Source organism: Bombyx mori, chromosome 28 (genome assembly GCF_030269925.1).
Source record: "Bombyx mori chromosome 28, ASM3026992v2".
Lineage (NCBI taxonomy): Eukaryota > Metazoa > Arthropoda > Insecta > Lepidoptera > Bombycidae > Bombyx > Bombyx mori.
Genome location: NC_085134.1, coordinates 8,913,508 through 8,936,015, shown reverse-complemented (window position 1 = coordinate 8,936,015; position 22,508 = coordinate 8,913,508). Strand labels below are relative to the sequence as shown.

General features: G+C 38.5%; 1 protein-coding gene across 1 annotated transcript; it reads right to left on the bottom strand.

Moving 5' to 3' along the window:
• Nucleotides 1-1,215: 1,215 nt before the first annotated feature.
• Nucleotides 1,216-8,285, bottom strand: LOC101740912 (uncharacterized). Its single transcript, XM_004924285.5, has 6 exons — nt 8,136-8,285; nt 7,368-7,599; nt 5,908-6,050; nt 4,511-4,652; nt 2,207-2,336; nt 1,216-1,626 (listed from the first exon to the last, which is right to left on the bottom strand). Exons 1-6 carry the CDS (start codon nt 8,185-8,187, stop codon nt 1,441-1,443), a joined length of 885 nt encoding a protein of 294 aa, XP_004924342.1. The 5' UTR covers nt 8,188-8,285; the 3' UTR covers nt 1,216-1,440.
• Nucleotides 8,286-22,508: the final 14,223 nt, after the last annotated feature.

The window sequence follows — 22,508 nt, the reverse complement described above, 5'->3', positions numbered from 1 at the left end:
GAATGCGAAGAATATTTATATGAGCTTGGAAGTGAGGCAACTACCGAAACATGACGGCGAAGTTTTAATCAAATTAGAATAGTAACCACACTTACTTCACATACCTATTGAATAATATTCAGCAATATTTAGAGTCAATCAACAATTAAGAGAGACATTATGCAACGCTTTTTTTTATAGTTGCTACTTTTTTATAGGACCTTTTCTAGCTTATTTAAAGTCAGGTAAATTTCCGAATGAAGTTCGTATCTTCAACAGATAGTTATATTAAGCTTTCCATTTCTATTTTACTACATACAACATAATAAAAATACAACATAACTACCTCAATAGGTAAATGGGTAAATACCCTACCCTACCCTAGCCCTTTTACGGATGTATTTGTTTTTTTTTTTTTTTTTTTTATTGCTTAGATGAGTGGACGAGCTCACAGCCCACCTGGTGTTAAGTGGTTACTGGAGCCCATAGACATCTACAACGTAAATGCGCCACTCACCTTGAGATATAAGTTCTAAGGTCTCAATTATAGTTACAACGGCTGCCCCACCCTTCAAACCGAAACGCATTACTGCTTCACGGCAGAAATAGGCAGGGTGGTGGTACCTACCCGTGCGGACTCACAAGAGGTCCTACTACCAGTAACAGTAACAGTAATTATACTTGCTATTGATTCCAGAGATTCTATAGATCAAAAATTGTCAAACAGTGGATCCGAATCTATTGTTCTGAAATTAAAATCTTCAATTTTTCGACATTAGGTACTTCGATTATATTTTCATAAGAAATAATAACAAATGGCTGTAAATCTCCACGATTCAGTTTCTCCTCTACGAACACTGAGCTATATAGGTTTATATGTATATACACTTCTTCAACTCTCCAAGTTTGTAATGTGAGTTCGAGCTTCGACAAGCTCATGCATCCAAAAGCTACAAGTTCCGAAGTTTGCCTGTTGAAGTGTCATTAGTATTGTAGCGTATGTTCTGTGATATTGTGTTGAGGCGTTTTATGCAAATCGTTAGACTTAGTGTGTGTTCAGAATACGAGGAAAGCTGCTTAGTAGAAAGCTAAGGAATTTATAATTTTGTTAGCTGACCCAGCAGACTTTGTAGTGCCTCAATTGATAAATAAAAAACCTAAACTTTTGTATAAAATAAACTTAAGACAAACAAAAGGAAACCGTCCGACGGGGTACACATCAAAGGAAAAACAAAATTGTTTGTTTTTTATATAATTCCGAGCATTTTCATATTAATTCACATTTTAAACCTTCTCTGGACTTCCACGAATAATACAAGACCAAAATTAGTCAAATCGGTCCAGCCGCTCTCGAGTTTTAGCGAGACTAACGAACAGCAATTCATTTATATATATATAGATTACTCTAAATAGGAATATCAAATAAAAAACAACCTGGACCTTTCAAAAACCATTGGAGTATTAACCGTATCGGCTTAAATTTAATGTATAAAATAAAAATAATATTCTCCATTGATGATGAAGCTCGGATCCTTTACTGATCATCATCTCATCAGGGTCACCATTCATCAACCTCTTTAAGGTATTCTCTGAGGGCCTAGGATCACCTCCTGGACATTCTGAATACATCATATTGTGGTCGCAATCCTACAAAAACAAATAATTTTATCTAAGAACGTCCTATTAGTAAGTTATATTGAGAAGAACAGTTATTGCTGTAGCGTTTATATCATCCAGCCCTACTTTTACAACGAGAAGCTTTTGAAGTCGTCGTGGCCTAACGGATAAGACGTCCGGTGCATTCGTGTTGAGCGATGCACCGATGTTCGAATCCCGCTGGCGGGTACCAATTTTTCTAATGAAACACGTACTCAACAAATTTTAATGTTCACGATTGACTACCACGGTGAAGGATAATAATATCGTGTAATAAAAATGAAACCCGCAAAATTATAATTTGCGTAATTACTGGTGGTAGGACCTCTTGTGAGTCCGCGCGGGTAGGTACCACCGCCCTGCCTATTTCTGCCGTGAAGCAGTAATGCGTTTCGGTTTGAAGGGTGGGGCAGCCGTTGTAACTATACTTGACCTTATATCTCAAGGTGGGTGCGCATTTACGTCGTAGATATCTATGGGCTTCGGTAACCACTTAACACCAGGTGGGCTGTGAGCTCGTCCACCCATATAAGAAATAAATAGTCCATCTAAGTCCAACAGAAAATCCAACCTGATGCACGTTACCCGATGATACAAAAACGGAATATTTCTGCAAAGTGACTGCGTGTTCACGCGAGCATTTAGAGCCCGGCGACTCAAATAGCGCTTCGAACGTGCACCGCCTGAACTTCGCTCGTGCGCTGAAACAAAAAGCTTTCTCGGTTAGCGCGTAATACTTTCGTAAGCCTGAAGGTTCCGCACAATCTACCGTACCATTCTTAAATGTGTTTCAGAACGAATTTCCTTACGGGACAATGCGGAGGCGTACCTTAACCGAGAAAAAACGTCCGTAACGTAAGATTTTTAGTAGTAATGCACACAGTGTATGACTTAACTTTGTAATAACGTGCAAAAAATAACATATTTTTTTATCATTCATTGACCACGATCTCGGAGCGTTCGTTTGCGCAATACACTAACTTTTATGCAAACAACCGTGAATGAAGTGTACCACAATAAGTTCGCACGTTACCGAATGACCGTGGGTTGTTGCGAAACCTCCAGTTTTATTTTCTTTATACCTCGAATAGAACTTTAAATTAATATTTTTATAATAAGGTACTTCGTTCTTATCCGGTGTCCCAGGACACCACACATCTTTTTGTTTGTTTGTTAATCACCCAAATGACAACTTAGTATCCTTGATACCCCACTTCTATAGGTACTAAAAAATAAGCAAAAAATGTATTCCTTTGTCTGATTCCATTAACAAAAACCCGTCATTTAAAGCATATTTAAAAAACAACTTGGAAAACGTGGACATCTCACACAAAATTTACATTAAAGTGTATCAGTCTTAACGCTTAAAAATTTTTGTATAATCATTTTACATTAGTTCTTAAGTAACGTCCTCTGCGGATTATAGGATATATTTTAAGTCCGTAATGAGTACCGTCGGTAGATAGATAACTATATCAATGGTTAGGATAGTGATAGAATCAATGGCATTGAGGCTTTATCTTATAGCTCAAGTTGGATATTGGGAAGAGGGCTTTGATAAACACTCAACATCACGACTCACTATCTGCCCGTCCACTCAATCATATCCTCATTGCTAATTACAAAATTTTCTTATACAATTCATTGACTGGCACTGCTTCGATTTATATTACCCCTCACCACAGCTAATACGCTGCGAATCGAAAAATCCATGTAGCCAGATTGGCTAACCGTTTCGTTTTTAAAAAAATCTTACGTTACGGACGTTTTTTCCCGGTTAGGGTACCCCTCCGCATCGTCTCATAAGGAACTTCGTTCTAAAATTGCCGCGACACAGAACCCTAACGTACATGAGTTCCAATTAAGCACAAAGTCAACAGTTCACTTGCGTTTCGCATGTGCGGAATCCAGTTAATATTCACTGCAACATTTTTCAACTCTTCTCTGGTAGCGCGTTTTAGAGACTCTGACAATAACACTTTTGAATTCTCTGTACAAAATTGAATCGTAGTTTGTAAGATTAGCTTGTTTTATAATTTTGTCACTCCAACATTTGGCTCTAATATCTTTGAAGTCAATTGCAGTCATAAGTCAGTGTTTTGATTAGAATTTCTCGAACACTACGGTCAAGCCTACAAAAACAAATTCCCATGCGTGGGAAATGAAGCACAGGCCTCATTATAAAATAAATATTGTTTTCTTAAGGTCGTTAGTTATTGACGACTCTTACGGGCGCAAGGACGTTCCTCAAAACGTAATGCTTTTTAATAAAGAATGCATATCCTATATGCTTGACTAAATATAAAGTGATCGTATTTTTCATTATTCACGATTAACCTATCCATAACTTCCAACAAACACAATTAAAGAACATTCCGGATTTATTACGATTCTTTTTGTTTATATTCATCGCCATTGTAGGATTCCGAGCGCATGGTCCATTTTGCGATGAGTAATGACCGTCGGTCAAGGACAAAAATAATGCACAGCTTAGCCAGTGTCTACTACTGAAGACTCTCGTTTGAAGAACCATATGCTCTAGCACTCAGGATTCCTCACAAATACAAAAACTAAGGTTTAGCTCTGACGTAAGCCACTACCTTGATTATTTTGCATTTGGGAACCACGGGTAATTGCGACTTTAATCTTGTCTCTCAACGTGGACAGTGCCATTCGCATGTTATATTTTTCTGGTACTATAATCGATCGAGCTCTCGGTCGATTTGTTGGTATGTTTTTAATTCAAAGACTTTCTCAATGGCCACCGGTATGTGCTTAACATGAAGCTGGCCATACCAGCATTTAACTGAAACCTGACATAGCAACCCCCAAGCTACGTATCCCAAAAGATTCAAAAACAAAAATAATATCTCACCAACACAATTTAAAATGTGTTTGATAGTGTGTCCATTCGTTCGTTTTGTTCTTTTCGCGATCCACCACATCGGTGAATGTCCTGTAGCATCCTTCCCAAGCGTCGCCTGATCTTGATATGCAATCAGACACTTGGTCATATTCTAGGAACAAAAAGGAGGTTGGAAGAAAAAAAATAAACCTAAATTCGAGTGGTACTGGAATAAGTGCGAGCGAGACCATTGAAAGGAGGGGGGTTGGGGGAGGGGGTAACCGAATATGTTGGAGGTGGAACGAGGCTTCTCAAAAATGTCAAAGTTACTTACAACATGTGACACCGGGCGCTCGGGTGTATTATTGTAATACACAATTAAGACTAAACCTCATATCTCATAGTAATGGCGGCATTTGTGATGTCTATGGGCCTCAGTGACCTCAACACCAGGTGGATTGTGACTTCTTGTGAACATGCAAGAAAAGCGACCCTCGTTCCCTTCTTGTTATAAAGTGCGTTAAAAACAGCATTAAATATAGTTTCTCGAATCGGTTTTTTAATTTTATTACATCTTACTGGTGGTAGGACCTCTTGTGAGTCCGCACGGGTAGATACCACTACCCCGCCTATTTCTGCCGTGAAGCAGTAATGCGTTTCGGTTTGAGGGGTGGGGCAGCCGTTGTAACTCTACTGAGACCTTAGAACTTATATCTCAAGGTGGGTAGCGCATTTATGTTATAGATGTCTATGGGCTCCAGTAACCACTTAATACCAGGTGGGCTTCAGCGCTTGTCAACCCTCCTAAGCAATAAAAAAAAAATTGAAAAAATATCGTTTTTTTCGTAGAAGAGTTTACAGTTTTATCAAAAACAGTATAATGACCAGTTCTGAATCGGAAAAAAGAAATAAAAATTATAAAACAAAATTTAACTCTTGTTTAAACTCTTGTGTAAACAAAATTTAAATTTGTTTTTGCAAAAATGTATAAACATTTACTTCACACTCTAAAAGGTGATAGATACCACTATGAAAAAAAACACATTTTTTTAATTGAGGCGGTCTTCTGCGAAATTTTAACTTGTAATTTAAATACTGAAATGCAACGCCAATTACAAAATATATACGTGCGTATCCGCCTCAATATCAATTTCTTCCTAATTACTCGACGCGCGCGTAGTTAAATTTTGCCGATGGGATTTCAAACGCTCATTTAATAGACTTAAGGCTTACATTTCTCCGACAAAATTAAGCGTCCATAATTTAACGTGCTCTGTTTGTAATACCTTTTAAAGATACATACAACTGTCAACCTTACCGTTTGGATTTTAAGATCAAATCTCCCTGCTCAATAGTTTAATATGTGCGAATGTGATAGAGATAAAACGCGTCTATTGGCTAGAAAATAACGCTGATATTTGACTGACGTGTTATAAACCACTCGTCATCGCAGACGCTGCTGTCAACGTGCATAAGACCCTTGATACTTTCATCGTTGAAATGTTGCTCTGTGACGGCATTGCAGTCTGAATTCCAGTCTATGGCGCAGTTTATATGGTGTTTTATAGATCTGAAAAAGGAATAAGGACTTTGCGATAATGTTCGTTAATTTAAAACTGACCAAAATCTGTATATTCTCATTGGCCTAGTGGTTAATGGTCCTGAACTATTATATTACAGGGTGGGTTTTTTTATTTTTTTATTGCTTAGATGTGTGGACGAGCTCACAGCCCGCCTGGTGTTAAGTGGTTACTGGAGCCCATAGACATCTACAACGTAAATGCGCCACACTCCTTGAGATATAGTTCTAAGGTCTCAGTATAGTCACAACGGCTGCCCCACCCTTCAAACCGAAACGCGTGCGGACTCACAAGAGGTCCTACCACCAGTAATTACGCAAATTATAATTTTGCGGGTTTGATTTTTATTGCACGATGTTATTCCTTCGCCGTGGAAGTCAATCGTGAACATTTGTTGAGTACGTATTTCATTAGAAAAATTGGTACCCGCCAGCGAGATTCGAACACCGGTGCATCGCTCGATACGAATGCACCGGACATCTCATCCTTTGGGCCACGACGACTTCAAATGGTGGATTATACAAATTGATTATTTTAATGTCTTCATTATAAATCACTACATAGTATAATACAAAGTCGCTTTCTCTGTCCCTATATCTGTCCCTATATCTGTCCCTATGTATGCCTAAATCTTTAAAACTACGTAACGGATTTTGATGCGGTTTTATTTATTAGATAGAGTGATTGAAGAGGAATGTTTATATGTATAATACCATTAATTAAATAGTGGAGAAATCAATAATCTATATATTAATACGTGAAGCAAAAACTTTGTATCCCTTTTTACGAAAATTGCGCGGACGGAGGACTATGAAATTTTCTACACTTATAGAGAATATAGAGAAGAAGTGCACAACGCTAATATTTGTTTAAAGTAATGCATAAAAGGTACATTAAATCAATAAATAAAACATTACACACACTACATACCATGTATTTGACGCACACACGCATGCATACTATTTATTGTCAAACTTTTGTTCTTGACGGCTGTTGTCAAATTGAGAATAGATTAAATATTGTTTGTCTTTGCTAATATTTTTTATAGTGTAGTCTTGGCGAAATTTGTGATTATAGTGTGAGTATAAAATACAATCATAATAGTGTACAAACTTACAATTCCAATTAATTATAGTCGAATTTCGACTACTGCGGGACCTCTAGTAAATTACAGTTTCCCAAGCGAAGTGAGGGCGGGTCGCTAGTTAAATATATTTGTCCAAAAAGGAAAAATAACAATCCGATTCTCTAAGAAGTCAACGAGGAAAACAATACCATAATCCACTAAGCAAAGCCTAAAATCCCACCTGCACCAATCTCCGATTTTCTCAGGCGTCGGTGGCGCTTTTCTACTAGAATTGTAAATAAGAGCCGCTTCGACCTCGCAGTTCAACGCGTACTTGTAAAATTCGTGACAGTTCAGATTCTTCGCTGTTATTTTCGCTTTGTCTTTGCCGAGCGGCGAAATCGGTTCAAATTCAATATCTTCAAACGTCGGAAGACGCGGTCGCTGCGATGCCTCGTCGTAGTGATACAAATCTAAAACACAAGTGGTAGGATCTGTTGTTGCAACCAAAAACTAATATGGTGGTAGGAACTTTTGTGAGTCCGCGCGGGTAGGTTCCACTGCCCCGCCTGTTTCTTACGTTACGGACGTTTTATCCCGGTTAGGGTACCTCTCCGCATCGTCTCGTAAGGAACAAATCACAGTTTCACACAATCACATGGTTTCGTTATAATGTGAATCGCTAACTATATCAAAATAAAGGCTAGGCTATTAGATGATTTTAATTTCACTTTTGAAACAAAACAGTAGCTATAATGAAAGTAGTGATTAATTAGAAGCAATGGTGTTAAGGCCAGGGGGACAAATATTTTGTCTACCATCTAATACTTTTGTTAAGCTTCATTCGCAAAACATTGAGAATATTCAATAGCTAGGATATTAATTATGTAATGAACTCTGAATGTGCGTAGCATAAAATACGTTTTAAGGTTAATAAAAACATATGCTTCCTGATAACACAGCTCTTCCGAGTATGTGTATAATAAAAAGCAAAAGGTCAAAAACTCACAAACAGCTCTTAAATCCTGAAAAGATAATATAAAGTAGACTAAAACAATCATAATTCAGAAGATTTTTTTTTGGGGAACATCATGAACGGACTCCTAATTTATGAAACTTCAGTGTCAGGTCTGACTTTTGCTGACTTTTAATCTGTAAAGTTAGTTTCAGTTATAAAAAAGGTCAATCCATTTTACAGTTGGTCTAGAAATTATATTAGATTGGTGGAAAATTTTCACTCACCTTTCAGTATAATGTATATATTAGGTATATATTTTGTGGAACTTTCCAGAATTTGTTTTTTTGGTTTTATGAATTGTGTCGGTAGTAATTTTAGTTTTGCTGGTTGATTCCTAAAAATATTACGCTCAAAGCCAAGCCTCAACGTTACGTATAAAAATCCACGAAAATACACTTAACTAAGTATAGAAACTAAGCTAAGTTACTGAAGTGCATTAATGACAAAACCTTTAAAATACATACCTATCCGGCTATGGAATGAGCTCCCCTCCACGGTGTATCCCGAGCGCTATGACATGTCCTTCTTCAAACGAGGCTTGTGGAGAGTATTAAGCGGTAGGCAGCGGCTTGGCTCTGCCCCTGGCATTGCTGAAGTCCATGGGCGACGGTAACCACTCACCAATCAGGTGGGCCGTATGCTCGTCTGTCTACAAGGGCAATAAAAAAAAAAACCTTCCTGCTTCTTAAATAAGTTAATGAACTCGCAGCTGATAGGATGAACTAGCGGCTATAGCAATTAATTAAAACGTAAATAATACTTGAAAACATTGTTTACTTTTATATGAGAAAATATAATACAGAATGACAACGCACATCAAAAGTAAAAGAACATAATACAAATTCGAATGTAGTGCATCATAAACAACTACACGTGGACAGCATCACGACCTTCCAACAACAGCGCATATGGTTTAAGCTGGTTAATGGAGCCCATAGACATCAAAACTGCGTAGGGATCTATCTTCCCTATGCATACTTTACAGAATTTACAATGGGGAGTGTTCCGAGGAGTTGTTCAATTTAATACGAAGTCGTCGTGGCCTAAAGGATAAGACGTCCGGTGCATTCGTATCGAGCGATGCGCCGGTGTTCGAATCCCGCTGGCGGGTACCAATTTTTCTAATGAAATACGTACTCAACAAATGTTCACGATTGACTTCCACGGTGAAGGAATAACATCGTGCAATAAAATCAAACCCGCAAAATTATAATTTGCGTAATTACTGGTGGTAGGACCTCTTGTGAGTCCGCACGGGTAGGTACCACCGCCCCGCCTATTTCTGCCGTTAAGCAGTAATGCGTTTCGGTTTGAAGGGTGGGGAAGCCGTTGTGACTATACTGAGACCTTAGAACTATATCTCAAGGTGTGTGGCGCATTTACGTTGTAGATGTCTATGGGCTCCAGTAACCACTTAACATCAGGTGGGCTGTGAGCTCGTCCACACATCTAAGAAATAAAAAAAAATAAAAAAAAAAAAAATAATAGAAGCCGCTGATTTTCGCAACCGATCGTCTCGCCGGAACTATCATCCGCACCATCTGGATGGTTGGCGTTCCACTACAATGCGTTTAAAAACAGTTTTCTGCCACGCACAGTAAATCTCTGGAATTCGTTGCCATCAGCGGTCTTCCCCAACAACTGCGACATTGGGTTATTCAAGAAAAGAGCATATTCTTATCTGAAGGGTAGGCAACGCACTGGCGTAAACGCTGGTGGCCGTGGGCGGCGGTGAATCACTTACCATCAGGTGACCCGTCTTGCTCGTTTGCCTCTTAGTTGTTATAAAAAAAAAAAAAAAGTGAATGCTACTTGATCAACTCTCGATGCTGCTCCAACTATTTCCAAAGCCAGCAGCAGTCAAGGCGCTTGTCGATCTCATCGAAAATTTCTGGGTAACACTTAACAAAGACAACGAACCTTTGGAATATGTCCTTTTGTCATTTAAATCGCACCGTTTGTTGTAATATTTCTGTGTAATCATAGTAATTGGAAAATTTAATTATATAAATAATTTCCAAATTGTTAAATGGATTAGCCAAGAAATAATTTAACGTTGGCTACGCGAATCTACGACTCTTTCTTTCGGTTTTAATTAGATTGCGTTCGGTAACAATTAGTTTATAAAAGTTCTGAAAGTAAATGAAATGCGATTGCATGCAGCAGAGATGCGAATGTTGCGATGGATGTGTGGAGTAACGAGAACGGATAGAATACGGAATGAATATGTTAGAGGAAGTCTCAAAGTGGCACCTGTGACAGAGAAGCTGAGAAGTGCGCGTTCGGGACAGTATGGACATGTGATGAGCCGAAATGAAAATGAGGTTGGTAAGAGAATGTTGACCATGAATGTGGAACGATATCGAGGAGGAGGTAGATCTAAGAAGAAATGGATGGATTGTGTGAAAGACGATATGGGTAGGAGGGGAGTGAGCGAAGAAATGGTATATGATAGAAGAGTATGGAAGGAGAAAACATGTTGTGCCGACCCCAGGTGACTGGAAGAAGGGCAGGATAATGATGATGAATGATGATGAAGTTCTGAACGATGCATTAAGAAGACCGCGCACCGATTTACCCAGCGTTTTCTTACAGACGTCGGAGGATCGAAGAGGACGGCTGCCTTCTTTACTACTCGACAATTTCCGGCGCCGGCTGTGATTGGGAACCACTGGTGCGACAGCAAATATATAGCTCACTTTCAAAGATACGAGACTACTTATTTGCGGAATGATTATTATGAAAAATATTTTTCACTTGTTATGAATGTTAACTTAACTTATTATTAACTTAACTTTTTATTAATGTTAAAGATTATATAAATTGTAAAGCAGTGGTCTCAAAAGAGGTTTTTTTAAATTGGAGACCCATTGTAATATCAGAACTAGATGGAGTTACCACATTGAAGAAAATTCAACAGTAATTTTAATTTTGTACATTAAAAACTGTTTAAATGTTTAATTGAAGTTATAGTTGCGCGGTAACAGAACGAGCCTCATACATTATAAGAGCTTCCGCGCAAAGCTTCCTGCACGAAAGCTTATAGCAGCTTATTGTTCACGTGCTTTTGTGGTCATAAAATATTTTATGTTTCTCACATTCTCATTGTTTAAACTAGATTTACGTTTTAAAGCTTCCTACAGATTAGATAAAGACTTACCAAAAGATTTCGGTTTCATAAAATTAGCTTTTTAAAGGGTTATTAAATAGGTAGGGACCCCAATGGATGGGTTCCACCATCTTGTCAATTTCAGTCGCGAAGTAGTCATTCGTTACTATTTGAAGAGTTCGACAGCCATATACACTCCACGTATACAATCCAATTGAAACATCCTCATGTTTCGGGGTCGGTGATACTACCAGGCAGCCTATCCCAGCCATAAAGAAGTAATGCGCTTCAATTAGAGAGGTAGGGCAGCCGTTTTTCATCAAAAGCCGAGACTTAGAACTCTTTTCTCAAGGTGGGTGGCGGCATTTACGTTGTAGACGTTTATACACCATTTAACACAATATGGGCCGTCAGCTCTTCCACCCACTTTAGCCATAAATACAAAAATAAAGGAAGAAATATTACTCGAAAGATTGGTGTTTTTTTGTAGGAATAAAGTATTGGATAACATTGACAGCCGCAAATCTTGGAAAGAAAAAGAGAAGAAAAACAGTTGTCAAACAGCAGACCAAAAAGGTACTGATGAAGAGCACTCAGAAAGTCTTCGCTTATTTAATTCAGTTTGTTAACCCTTTGTAGTCCTAAGACTAATGTAAGACTAAACTATATGTTCAATACGTGTAGACTCTGGACCTCAAAGGGCTTAAGTGTATCAGCAAGACGATAGGATAATAGGCGTTGAAAATTCAGTAATGCGGTCGATAATAGCAGAATTCGAGTTTCGTGAAACGTCAAATCCATACGTATCGGGATCAAATTAACACAATACAATCTCGAAAATTTAGAATACAAATAATAGAGTGAGCGATTTTCCGGAAAGCAATTCGTTCAGTCGAAACCATTGTACTGCTAAGCATCGCGGGCGGGAAATTGAGAGTGATCGTGAAAATGAAATGGATTTGTGTAAGGAAGATGAATATTGACAATGAAAAAATCCAATTTTATGCATAACCAGCCATATGATTATGAAAAAAAAACAGTAGTTTGAGTTGAGAACGAAGATGAATTCAACGTACGACAAATCCTTTTTCAAGCGAAGCCTAAAAAGCCCTCACCGGTAAGCCTCGGCTTAGCTGCGCCTTTGACATCGCGGATGTCCATGGGCGACGGTGATAACACACTACCAAATGTGCCAAAAAATAAATACTTTGGCGCGTTTAGTAGAAAATTCAATCGAAAAAAAACGAATGTGTACTTTAATTCTAAATACTAAGAGTCTTCAACAGAGCGTAGCGGTACTTCACGCCTGGACAAAGACTTTTGCTTTATAAAGCACAAGTCCGGCCTCGCGTGGAGTACTGCTTCCATCTCTGGACCGGGGCTCCCAAATACCAGCTTCTTCTATTTGACTCTATACAGAAGAGGGCCGTTCGGATTGTCGATAATCCCATTCTCACGGATCGTTTGGAACCTCTGGGTCTGCGGAGGGACTTCGGTTCCCTCTGTTATTTGTACCGTATGTTCCATGACGAGTGCTCTGAGGAATTGTTCGAGATGATACCTTCATCTCGTTTTTACCATCGCACCGCCCGCCACCGGAGTAGAGTTCATCCATACTAGCTAGAGCCACTGCGGTCATCCACAGTGCGTTTCCAGAGATCTTTTTTGCCACGTACCATCCGGCTATGGAATGAGCTCCCCTCCACGGTGTTTCCCGAGCGCTATGACATGTCCTTCTTCAAACGAGGCTTGTGGAGAGTATTAAGCGGTAGGCAGCGGCTTGGCTATGCCCCTGGCATTGCTGAAGTCTATGGGCGACGGTAACCACTCACCATCAGGTGGGCCGTATGCCCGTCTGCCTACAAAGGCAATAAAAAAAAAAAGTGTGTGTGTCCGCTCCGACGCACGACTGGAGTTTACTGGATATAAAAAATTAAACGAAACAATACGAGAAATAGTTCTATATTACGACAACACGATACACTACAGATTATTAACAAATTAACGAGACACAAAACAAACGACTAACAAATATATGAAAATACAATAATGAGAGAAACGCGCGATCAGTACGAGGCTTTGTGGCGGACTGCCGGCGCAGCAGCCCGGCGTCACCTGCGATAACGCGGCCGCGCGTTGGCTCCTGATTGGCGCGCGCACGCATCACGCAATCAGGAGCCAATCAGGCGCATAACGCATTTCGTGTGACATGCTAGTACGATTTTGGTCCCCATAATTTTCATACCCCGGGCCTATATATGTAAATCGATTCTAAAGGAGTAAACTCCAAAAAAAAATGTATTTGACGCACACACGCATGCATACTATTTATTGTCAAACTTTTGTTCTTGACGTCTGTTGTCAAATTGAGAATAGATTAAATGTTGTTTGCCTTTATTTATATTTTTTTATAGTGCAGCCTGAAGAAATTTGTGATTATAGAAGTATAAAATACAATAATAATAGTGTACAAACTTACAATTCCAATTAATTATAGTCGAATTTCGGCTACTGCGGGCCCTCTAGTTCTTATAACTTATTGCTTAGATGGGTGGACGAGCTCACAGCCCACCCGGTGTTAAGTGGTTACTGGAGCCCATAGACATCCACAACGTAAATGCGCCACCCACCTTGAAATTCAAGTTCTAAGATCTCAAGTATAGTTACGACGGCTGCCCCACCCTTCAAACCAAAACGCATTACTGCTTCACGGCAGAAATAGGCAGGGTGGTGGTACCCACCCGCGCGGACTCACAAGAGGTCCTACCGCCAGTAATAATTCTGACCTCTATTCATATTTTTTTATAAGCGTGAATTGTCATAGAAATAATTGTTAAATAAATCGAAATAAATAAAGATGTTTTTGTACGATTCGCGCACAATGATAGAACTCGATGCTTACACAGACCATTGTTTCAGTTTGTTTGTAATTTTGTTACTGTTTGTTCATTATGCTGCTTTGTATCATTGTCATGTTCTGCTTCTATTGTTGACGCATCAGACTGTGACCTTTGAAATCTCCGTTGCAAACCGTTCGCTTCCATTCCCGTTCCGGAGATTAGCGCGTTCAACCAAACAAACTCTTCAACTTCACAATATTAGTCAATACTAGTTTTACAATCTTAGTGTAGATTAGGAGATTTTACTGTAGCTAAGTGTTCACTGTCGGTCTAGATAGAATTTTCACTCTATTGAGGACAATTCGCATTGTCTACTAACTAGTTACAAAATAAATAGACACTGCAACATCCTGTAAGCAGTTAATAAAACACAAGACGGTACATACAAATATAAAATTATTGAGGTTTGGTTCTTTATTGCTTTATCTCGTTCAAATACTAGTTAATATTCGAAAGCATTTTATATCTCAATTTCGCGCAACCGAATATCAGTTTCATTGAAAAATAATCTTGTTTGTTCAACGTATATTGATTTAGCTTATAAGAAAATTCGTATGTAAAATAACTTACTGGGATAAATACTTACTGGGAATTAACTTACTTAATTTACTGGGATAAATAATATTACTTATTATTATTATTAATAATAATAATATTACCAAACTAATGACCGTCTCCGACATATTTATTCAACTTCATACACAAGGGTAGAATGCGGACTTAAGGTAAGGACATGTTAGTACAATAAGTAGGCATTCATTACCAGACACGTCTCCATTAACGGTGCCTCCATTAACGGTGCTTTTAGGCACCACCAGCACCGGTCACCGTCCTTTTCGAACCCGTTGCTTGCGACGAAGGGCTCGACAAGCGAATTAACCCATAGACACAGCCCACTGAGTTTCTCGCGGGATCTTCTCAGTGGGTCGCGTTTCCGATCCGGTGGTAGATTCTGCGAAGCACTGCTCTTGCTAGGGTCAGTGTTATCAACTCTCCGGTTGAGCCCCGTGAGCTCACCTACAAACGTTAGGGTGAAGCTGAAATAGCCTCTCAAGGCTATCAGCATAGGTAGAAAAAAAAAAAAAGAACCAGACACGACCACTCATCTCACCCATTAAGATACGGACACAATTATTTAAATAATTCGAAACACACAATGCTATATAACGATTTATATTGGCCACAATTATGGTTCTGTTCTCTCGACTGAGGCACTAATTAAGGTTCGTTCATACTCAACGACTTGAATTTTCCGTTAATTGTTTTGCCATGAAATCGGACGCCGCGGAGCTCTCGAGTGTAGGGCTGCCAAGTAAGCGAATTAAGGCGAATTTACATTACGAAATTAGTGGCATGAAATTAATTTCGTGACATTAGTTTTACCAACAGTTTCACGTGTAATTTAATACTTTCGTAATGCATGCATGCAAATTAGTTTCGTGCCCTGCGCGATTTTTTGGTGAAATTAGTGTCATGCAACTAATTTCATAGTGTAGACGCGACGTGAAACTAATGTCGCGAAAGGGCCTGCGCTGTGCGGACGTGTTTATTGTTAGTTCGGACGCGCTTCAAGCGTTGAGAATGGCAAACCAATGATGGAGTACAGAAAAAAATATAGATCTTATTAATGAATATCAGCGACAAGGGTGTCTCTGGGACCCGAAACACCTACAGTAAAAAAATCAAAATTATCTTCACTCATTCGAAAATAGTTTTTATAACTATCAGGATCTTCATCTGCTAATTCAGAGACTAACTTCATTGCACCTAAATGCCTTCTTGTTGACCATCCTCGAATCTACCAACGTCTTTTTTTTCTTGATAGTCTTTTTTTAAGTGTATTTCTTTAGCTACATTGAATATAGCTTTGATGCTGACGGCGCCATGGTTACTGCGATACTGTGGATTTCGCGACACTATTTTTTTAACGAAATTACTTTCGCATATATCGAAACTACTTTCGTGAAACTGAGCTCAACATGCATGACACTAATTTCGTAATGTAAACTCCGCATTACCGTTAGCTCGCTAGAAAGTATGCTCCAAAAAACATGTTATTTGTTTGTAGCGTAATATTTTCGTTCGTATTGAGACTTTTATGATCAATGCTTTCACCTCTTCGTACGCTGTTCTTAGATGCATTTGAGCTCCTTCGAGACATTGAATAACACGATTCTACAAAAAAAAAGATACGTGGTGTCGTGAGACGCCGGATAGGAACGAAGTTCCTTATTATAAAAATATTAATATTAAGTTCTATTCGAGGTATAAAGAAAATAATTATTCGGGTGTACATTTTTACTATGATTTTTTTATTGATAAAAAAAAAAAAACTACTTTACAAAGTTATCAACTTTATTTTATTCACAATGATTTATAAAAGATATATAATAAAAATATGTTATTTTTTGTACGTCATTTCAAAGTTAAATCGTACGCTGTGTGCATTACTAATAAAAATCTTACGTTACGGACGTTTTTTTCCGCTTAGGGTATCCCTCCGCATCGTCCCATAAGGAACTTCGTTTCAAAAAAATTTCGGTCTTCGTCCTAAAGTGTAGTTTACGATTTACCGACTGATGAAACACAATAAAACGAAAAGAAAATATAATATCTTTTTGGTGTAAAGTTTGCTTTTGTCATAGCTATAGTAATAATATTATTTTTTATTTTAATTAATTTTAATAAATTGAAAAATACCGCGCGATCGAAGTGGAGTTTTTACATTCACGCAGTGCCACCAGATGGCACTCGAGTGATAAATGATCAAGTGCTTTGCACAAGTCTAGAAAAAAATATAATCAGAACTTATAATGGATGTTTAATTTTATTAGTGGCGCCAAGTCATTTATTGCTTATAATATATTTTTATTAATTTATTTTCTAATATTATAAGTTATATTAATACATTACATTTTAGCAACATTTATTACCACGCTCTTCACATATATAGCGTGCTAATAAATTTGCCATGTTATGATTATTCCTAAAAGGTTTGTTAGCATATTCCAGCCCACACCTGGCTACTCTGCAACAATGCTAGTGTATCTACTGAAAGAATAGACCTGTAAAATCAATCTAACAGGTCATAAGTATTCTGTGACAAAAAAGTAGACAAACAAATAATATTAAACCTTCGTGTCTATGCCATTTTATTAGAAAGATTTTATGTTTTAAAAAAAAAATACAATTTAAGTCGTGTATTTTTTACACTGAAAACTGCAAGTTTAATTTATCCAATACTTTTAGAGCAACGTGGTTTCGAAAAACTTTTGTATCGAAAACAATTAACCTCATTGTTTTTAATGTTTCTTCAATTTGCTTAAAACTATAAACTGAAATGATTTTACTTTTTTTTTTATTGCCCTTGTAGGCAGACGGGCATACGGCCCATCTGATGGTGAGTGGTTACCGTCGCCCATGGACTTCAGCAATGCCAGGGGCAGAGCCAAGCCGCTGCCTACCGTTTAAAACTCTCCACAAGCCTCGTTTGAAGAAGGACATGTCATAGCGCTCGGGAAACACCGTGGAGGTGAGCTCATTCCACAGCCGGATGGTACATGGCAAAAAAGATCTCTAGAAACGCATTGTGGATGACCGCAGTGGCTCCAGGTAGTATGGATGAACTCTACTCCGGTAGCGGGCGGTGCGATGGTAACAACGAGATGCCGGTATCATCTCGAAAAATTCATCAGAGCACTTAAGTATGCCGAGTAAGTTTCTGAAAAATAATTCCTTCTTATGAAAAAAAATTGACAAATATCGGTACGTGTGAACGAGCTTTCAGTGCACAACTGCACTTGTCTGTAATTCAGGTCAAACATTAATGAGATTCTGAAGTCGCGTAGACTCAGTTCAGCGGTATTATCTATGAAGAATTCTATGACATGCTTTCACGCTGACAATTGTACGTAGTCTGTATGAAAGGTCATTAGGAAGGTTTTTATGTCTTTTTTATTTATTGCTTAAGATGGGTGGACGAGCTCACAGCTCACCTGGTGTTAAGTGGTTACTGGAGCCCATAGACATCTACATAGACATCAACGTAAATGCGCCACCCACCTTGAGATATAAGTTCTAAGATCTCAGTATAGTTACAACGGCTGACCCACCCTTCAAATCGAAACGCATTACTGCTTCACGCCAGAAATAGGCAGGGTGGTGGTACCTAACCGTGCGGACTCACAAGAGGTCCTACTACTAGTAAATTTATATTTTTTTATTGTATGTTCGTTGTTTTATAGGATTAAAAAAAAACACAAAATAAAATGTTCACAAAAAAGTGCGAAGTCAGAATAAAAATTACTGATTCATACAAAAAACACGCGATACAAGCATAGTATATATCGGATTTCGTCGCGTGTTTAGTGAAATCCAATAAAAATCTTTTTCAATCAGTTGGCAACTGTGGCCCGCCGCAGCGAATAGGGACATACAGTACGGTAACTTTTACCAAAATATCTTTTTTTTTATTTTTTTTATTGCTTAGATGTGTGGACGAGCTCACAGCCCACCTGGTGTTAAGTGGTTACTGGAGCCCATAGACATCTACAGCGTAAAATGAATGTGCCACACACCTTGAGATATAAGTTCTAAGATCTCAGTATAGTTACATACACTATACAGTATAGTTACTGTATAGTTACATACTCAGTATAGTATATGATCATAATGATATGGTATCGATTGAAACTGTTTATTGTTGGCTTGCGATGGGTGGAGCGTAAGCAAAATCAGGCAACCTCTGATGATATTTGTTAAGTAACACATAACCATCAGTGTGTTGAGTACGAGTTTTGTAACGTTCTCGAAGGCGTAAAAGTTAACTCAAATTTGTATGGAGTAGGAACGTTTGAATACGTTTGGCGCTAGGGGTGGTGTTCCAACTGCATAAAAATTTCAGTTAACTTTTACGCTATATACTATACATATTATTATGTCGATTTTTGCAAATGCAAATGATTATGCAAGTTGTATTTGCGAGTGAATTTTTAACCTAATATATAGATATTAGAATAATACGATCGAAATTTACGTGGTAGTGTGATAGTCCCGAAAGTGGAAAAAAAATGACGTAATTCATGTTGAAGGCTTTGTTTGGACTATCAGATCCTATATTATTTATATTTTATTTTACAATTCAAATGTTACGTGTGTATTTACATGCTTTAATTATGGAGAGCTCTCGGTCTCTCGACCGCAGATAATATATGTTAAAAACACTGCTAATGTTTCTATAGGTACCACCGCCCTGCCTATTTCGGCCGTGAAGCAGTAATGCGTTTCGGTTTGAAGGGTGAGGCAGCCGTTGCAACTATACTTGAGACCTTAGAACTTATATCTCAAGGTGGGTGGCGCATTTACGTCGTAGATGTCTATGGGCTCCGGTAACCACTTAACACCAGGTGGGCTGTTAGCTCGTCCACCCATTTACGTAATAAATAAAAATTAAAATCATAAAAACTTCCAAACGAAAAAGCGAAGATATAAACTTGCCTTACTGTTTTCGCTATACATAAGTCACTCCTATTCTTTGTTCGTCGTAGGTACAATAATCTCACGCGTGGTGGAATCGAGCAGGCCTCTATTAAATTCCACCCCAGCACCCCAAAGTTTGTTTCCACGTAATGGATTTTTTTATTGATCCTATTGAAATGGCGGGAGCTTATGCCCTAACGCGAAATATCCTGGTATCTACGCTTACATACGGTATTAAACAAGATTCATTGTTATATTGGAACTGGAGTTATTTTAATATGTCTTTTTTGTTTTATTGCTATTGTAGAGCGAAGAACCTACAGCCGCCTGCGTGAAAGACGATATGTGTAAGAGGGGAATGAGCGAAGAAATTCTATAAGATAGAGGAGTATGAAAGGATAAACATGTTGCGCCGACCCTGGGTGACTGGGAGAAGGGCAGGAGAATAATGATGATGAACCTACAGCCACCTGGTGGTGAGCGGCTACCCTTGATCCTAGACGTCTGTAATGCTACGGTAACATCTAAGCCGCTGTCTGCTCAATATGTGTAATGAACTCTGCTCCGCCATCGGAGCAGAAATCATCCATATTATCTGGAACCGCTGCGTTCATCGACAGTGCGTTTCCAAAGATCTTTTTTGCCACGTACCGTCCGGCTTTGGAATGAACTCCCCTCCACGGTGTTTTCCGAGCGCTATGACATGTCCTTCTTCAAACGAGGTTTGCGGAGAAACTACTTAATGGTAGGCAGCGGCTTGGCTCTACCTCTGGCATTGCTGACGTCCATGAGTGACGGTGACCACTTACCATCAGGTGGGCCGTATGCTCGTTTGCCTTCAAGGACAATAAAAAAGGTAATATTTACCATATTACTAACTATACAATTTGAGATGACTTCTGTCAATTTTTTTTCCCAGACTATTTGTGATATTTTAAATGGCATCTTGATAAAACGATTTCATTTGTTCTGACTTCATTTTTAACTTTTTTGCTTAGGCTGTAATTTAGGATAATTTTTAAGGACGAAATGATAACAGCTGATCCGAAGGTCAATTAGTCTTTCAGCACTCGATATGCACATATCTGTCTTTACCTCGTATATTTCCCAATTTTTGTTTCAGAAAGGAATTGGCGGACTCACGCATACTTGTCGTCGTGGCCTAAAGGATAAGACGTCCGGTGCATTCGTATCTAGCGATGCAACGGTGTTCGAGTCCCGAGCGGGCACCAATTTTTCTAATGAAATACGTACCTACTTAACACAAGTTCACGACTGACTTCCACGGTGAAAGAATAACATGGTGTAATAAAAATCAAACCCGCAAATTATAGGCTAATTATATAATTTGCGTAATTACTGGTGGTAGCACTTCTTCTGAGTCCGTACGGGTAGGTACCACCCCCCTGCCCATTTCTGTCGTGAAGCAGTAACGCGTTTCAGTTTGAAGGGCGGGGCAGCCGCTATAACTATACTAAGACCTTAGAACTCATATCTCAAGGTGGGCGACGCATTTACATTGTAGATGTCTATGGGCTCCAGTAACCACTTAAAATAGTCGGAGCGTGACGGAGTTGAACCGACAAAATCTCCCTTTTGCCCACCAACCCGCATCCGAATATGGTTGGCATAGAACTCATTTGAGGCATACTGGGTCAAGGTTTTTGCTCGGAGTGCATATCTCCCTACTATCCTTCTCCTAAATATTATTATATTCCTTACCACACGAGATAGTCAAAATTGGTTGAGTGAATATTTGTTTGCTTTGTGTAAGCACAGAGGAGCTCACTGTTAGAGATAAAATGGTGGCGAAAATCTCAGATCGAATGCCACCTTTAGAGATGAAGTTAAAGTCTCTACACAGCATTAATCTATCCTTCAAACCAATAACTATACTGAGACCTTTGAACTTATATCTCAAGGTGTGTGGCGCATTTACGTTGTAGATGTCTATGGGTTCCAGTAACTACTTAACACCAGGTGCACAACAATCATGAATCAATCAATAATCTAGAAAGCAACATAATGCTATTATTCCTGCATAAATTATCCGCTATTAATTTTCAGACAAGCGTTATTATTGAAGATCTTCATAAAGGAGTAATTGGGTTCTTAGAAGGCAGAAGCTTTATCAAAACATCTTCGTGCGAGAGCACGCTAATGATTATGAGAGAAAAGCGATTTTGTCACTAAGCGGATTGAAGCCATGGAAAACGCGAACGATCATCACTATCGTATTGTTGGATAATATATATATATTATACCTTTAAACGAGCAATTCTTGTATACCTATATATAATCTGAATCTCGGAAACGGCTCCAACGATTTTCATAAAATTTAGTATACAGGGGATTTCGGGGGCGATAAATCGATCTAGGTACGATTTATTTTCAGAAAATGTTATTTTATTCGTGTTTTCAATAATCAACTCTTCCCGACATCTATTGGCGAATAATAATACTATTTTTCTTAATTGAGGGCAACTAACCGCTTTAAAGACACAACGTGGCGTTATCGAAAAAAACAGAGCAAAGCTCGGTCATCATTTAGTTTCAATAAAACAAAAATCAGTCTCTTATTTCGGGGCAAATATTCCTTCTGTTCCAATGAATGGACATTTATTAGGGCAATTTACTTTAGTCGTCGACATAAAACATCAATGGCTTGTCTTAAGCATGACAATACGAGTATTTTCTGGGATTTTAAGATACCACGCTGATGGATACAACAATCCAAATTGTTTCTGCTATAAATCTTGCACTCCGCTCAATCTTATGATTAAAAACTTGATCAATGTTGGTCATTGAATACTCGATATAACCACAAAAAGTCTAAACGCCAGAAATACAGACTGTAGAGAAACACAACGAAATCCC

Excerpts from the sequence above, each read along its gene's own strand:
- LOC101740912 (XM_004924285.5), bottom strand. The coding sequence starts at position 8,187 with ATGATTGTTTTAGTCTACTTTATATTATCTTTTCAGGATTTAAGAGCT. Across the intron at positions 7,600-8,135 it reads TCAGGATTTAAGAGCTGTTT|ATTTGTATCACTACGACGAG; the intron begins GTGAGTTTTTGA and ends CTTGTGTTTTAG. Across the intron at positions 1,627-2,206 it reads CATCGGGTAACGTGCATCAG|GATTGCGACCACAATATGAT; the intron begins GTTGGATTTTCT and ends TTGTTTTTGTAG.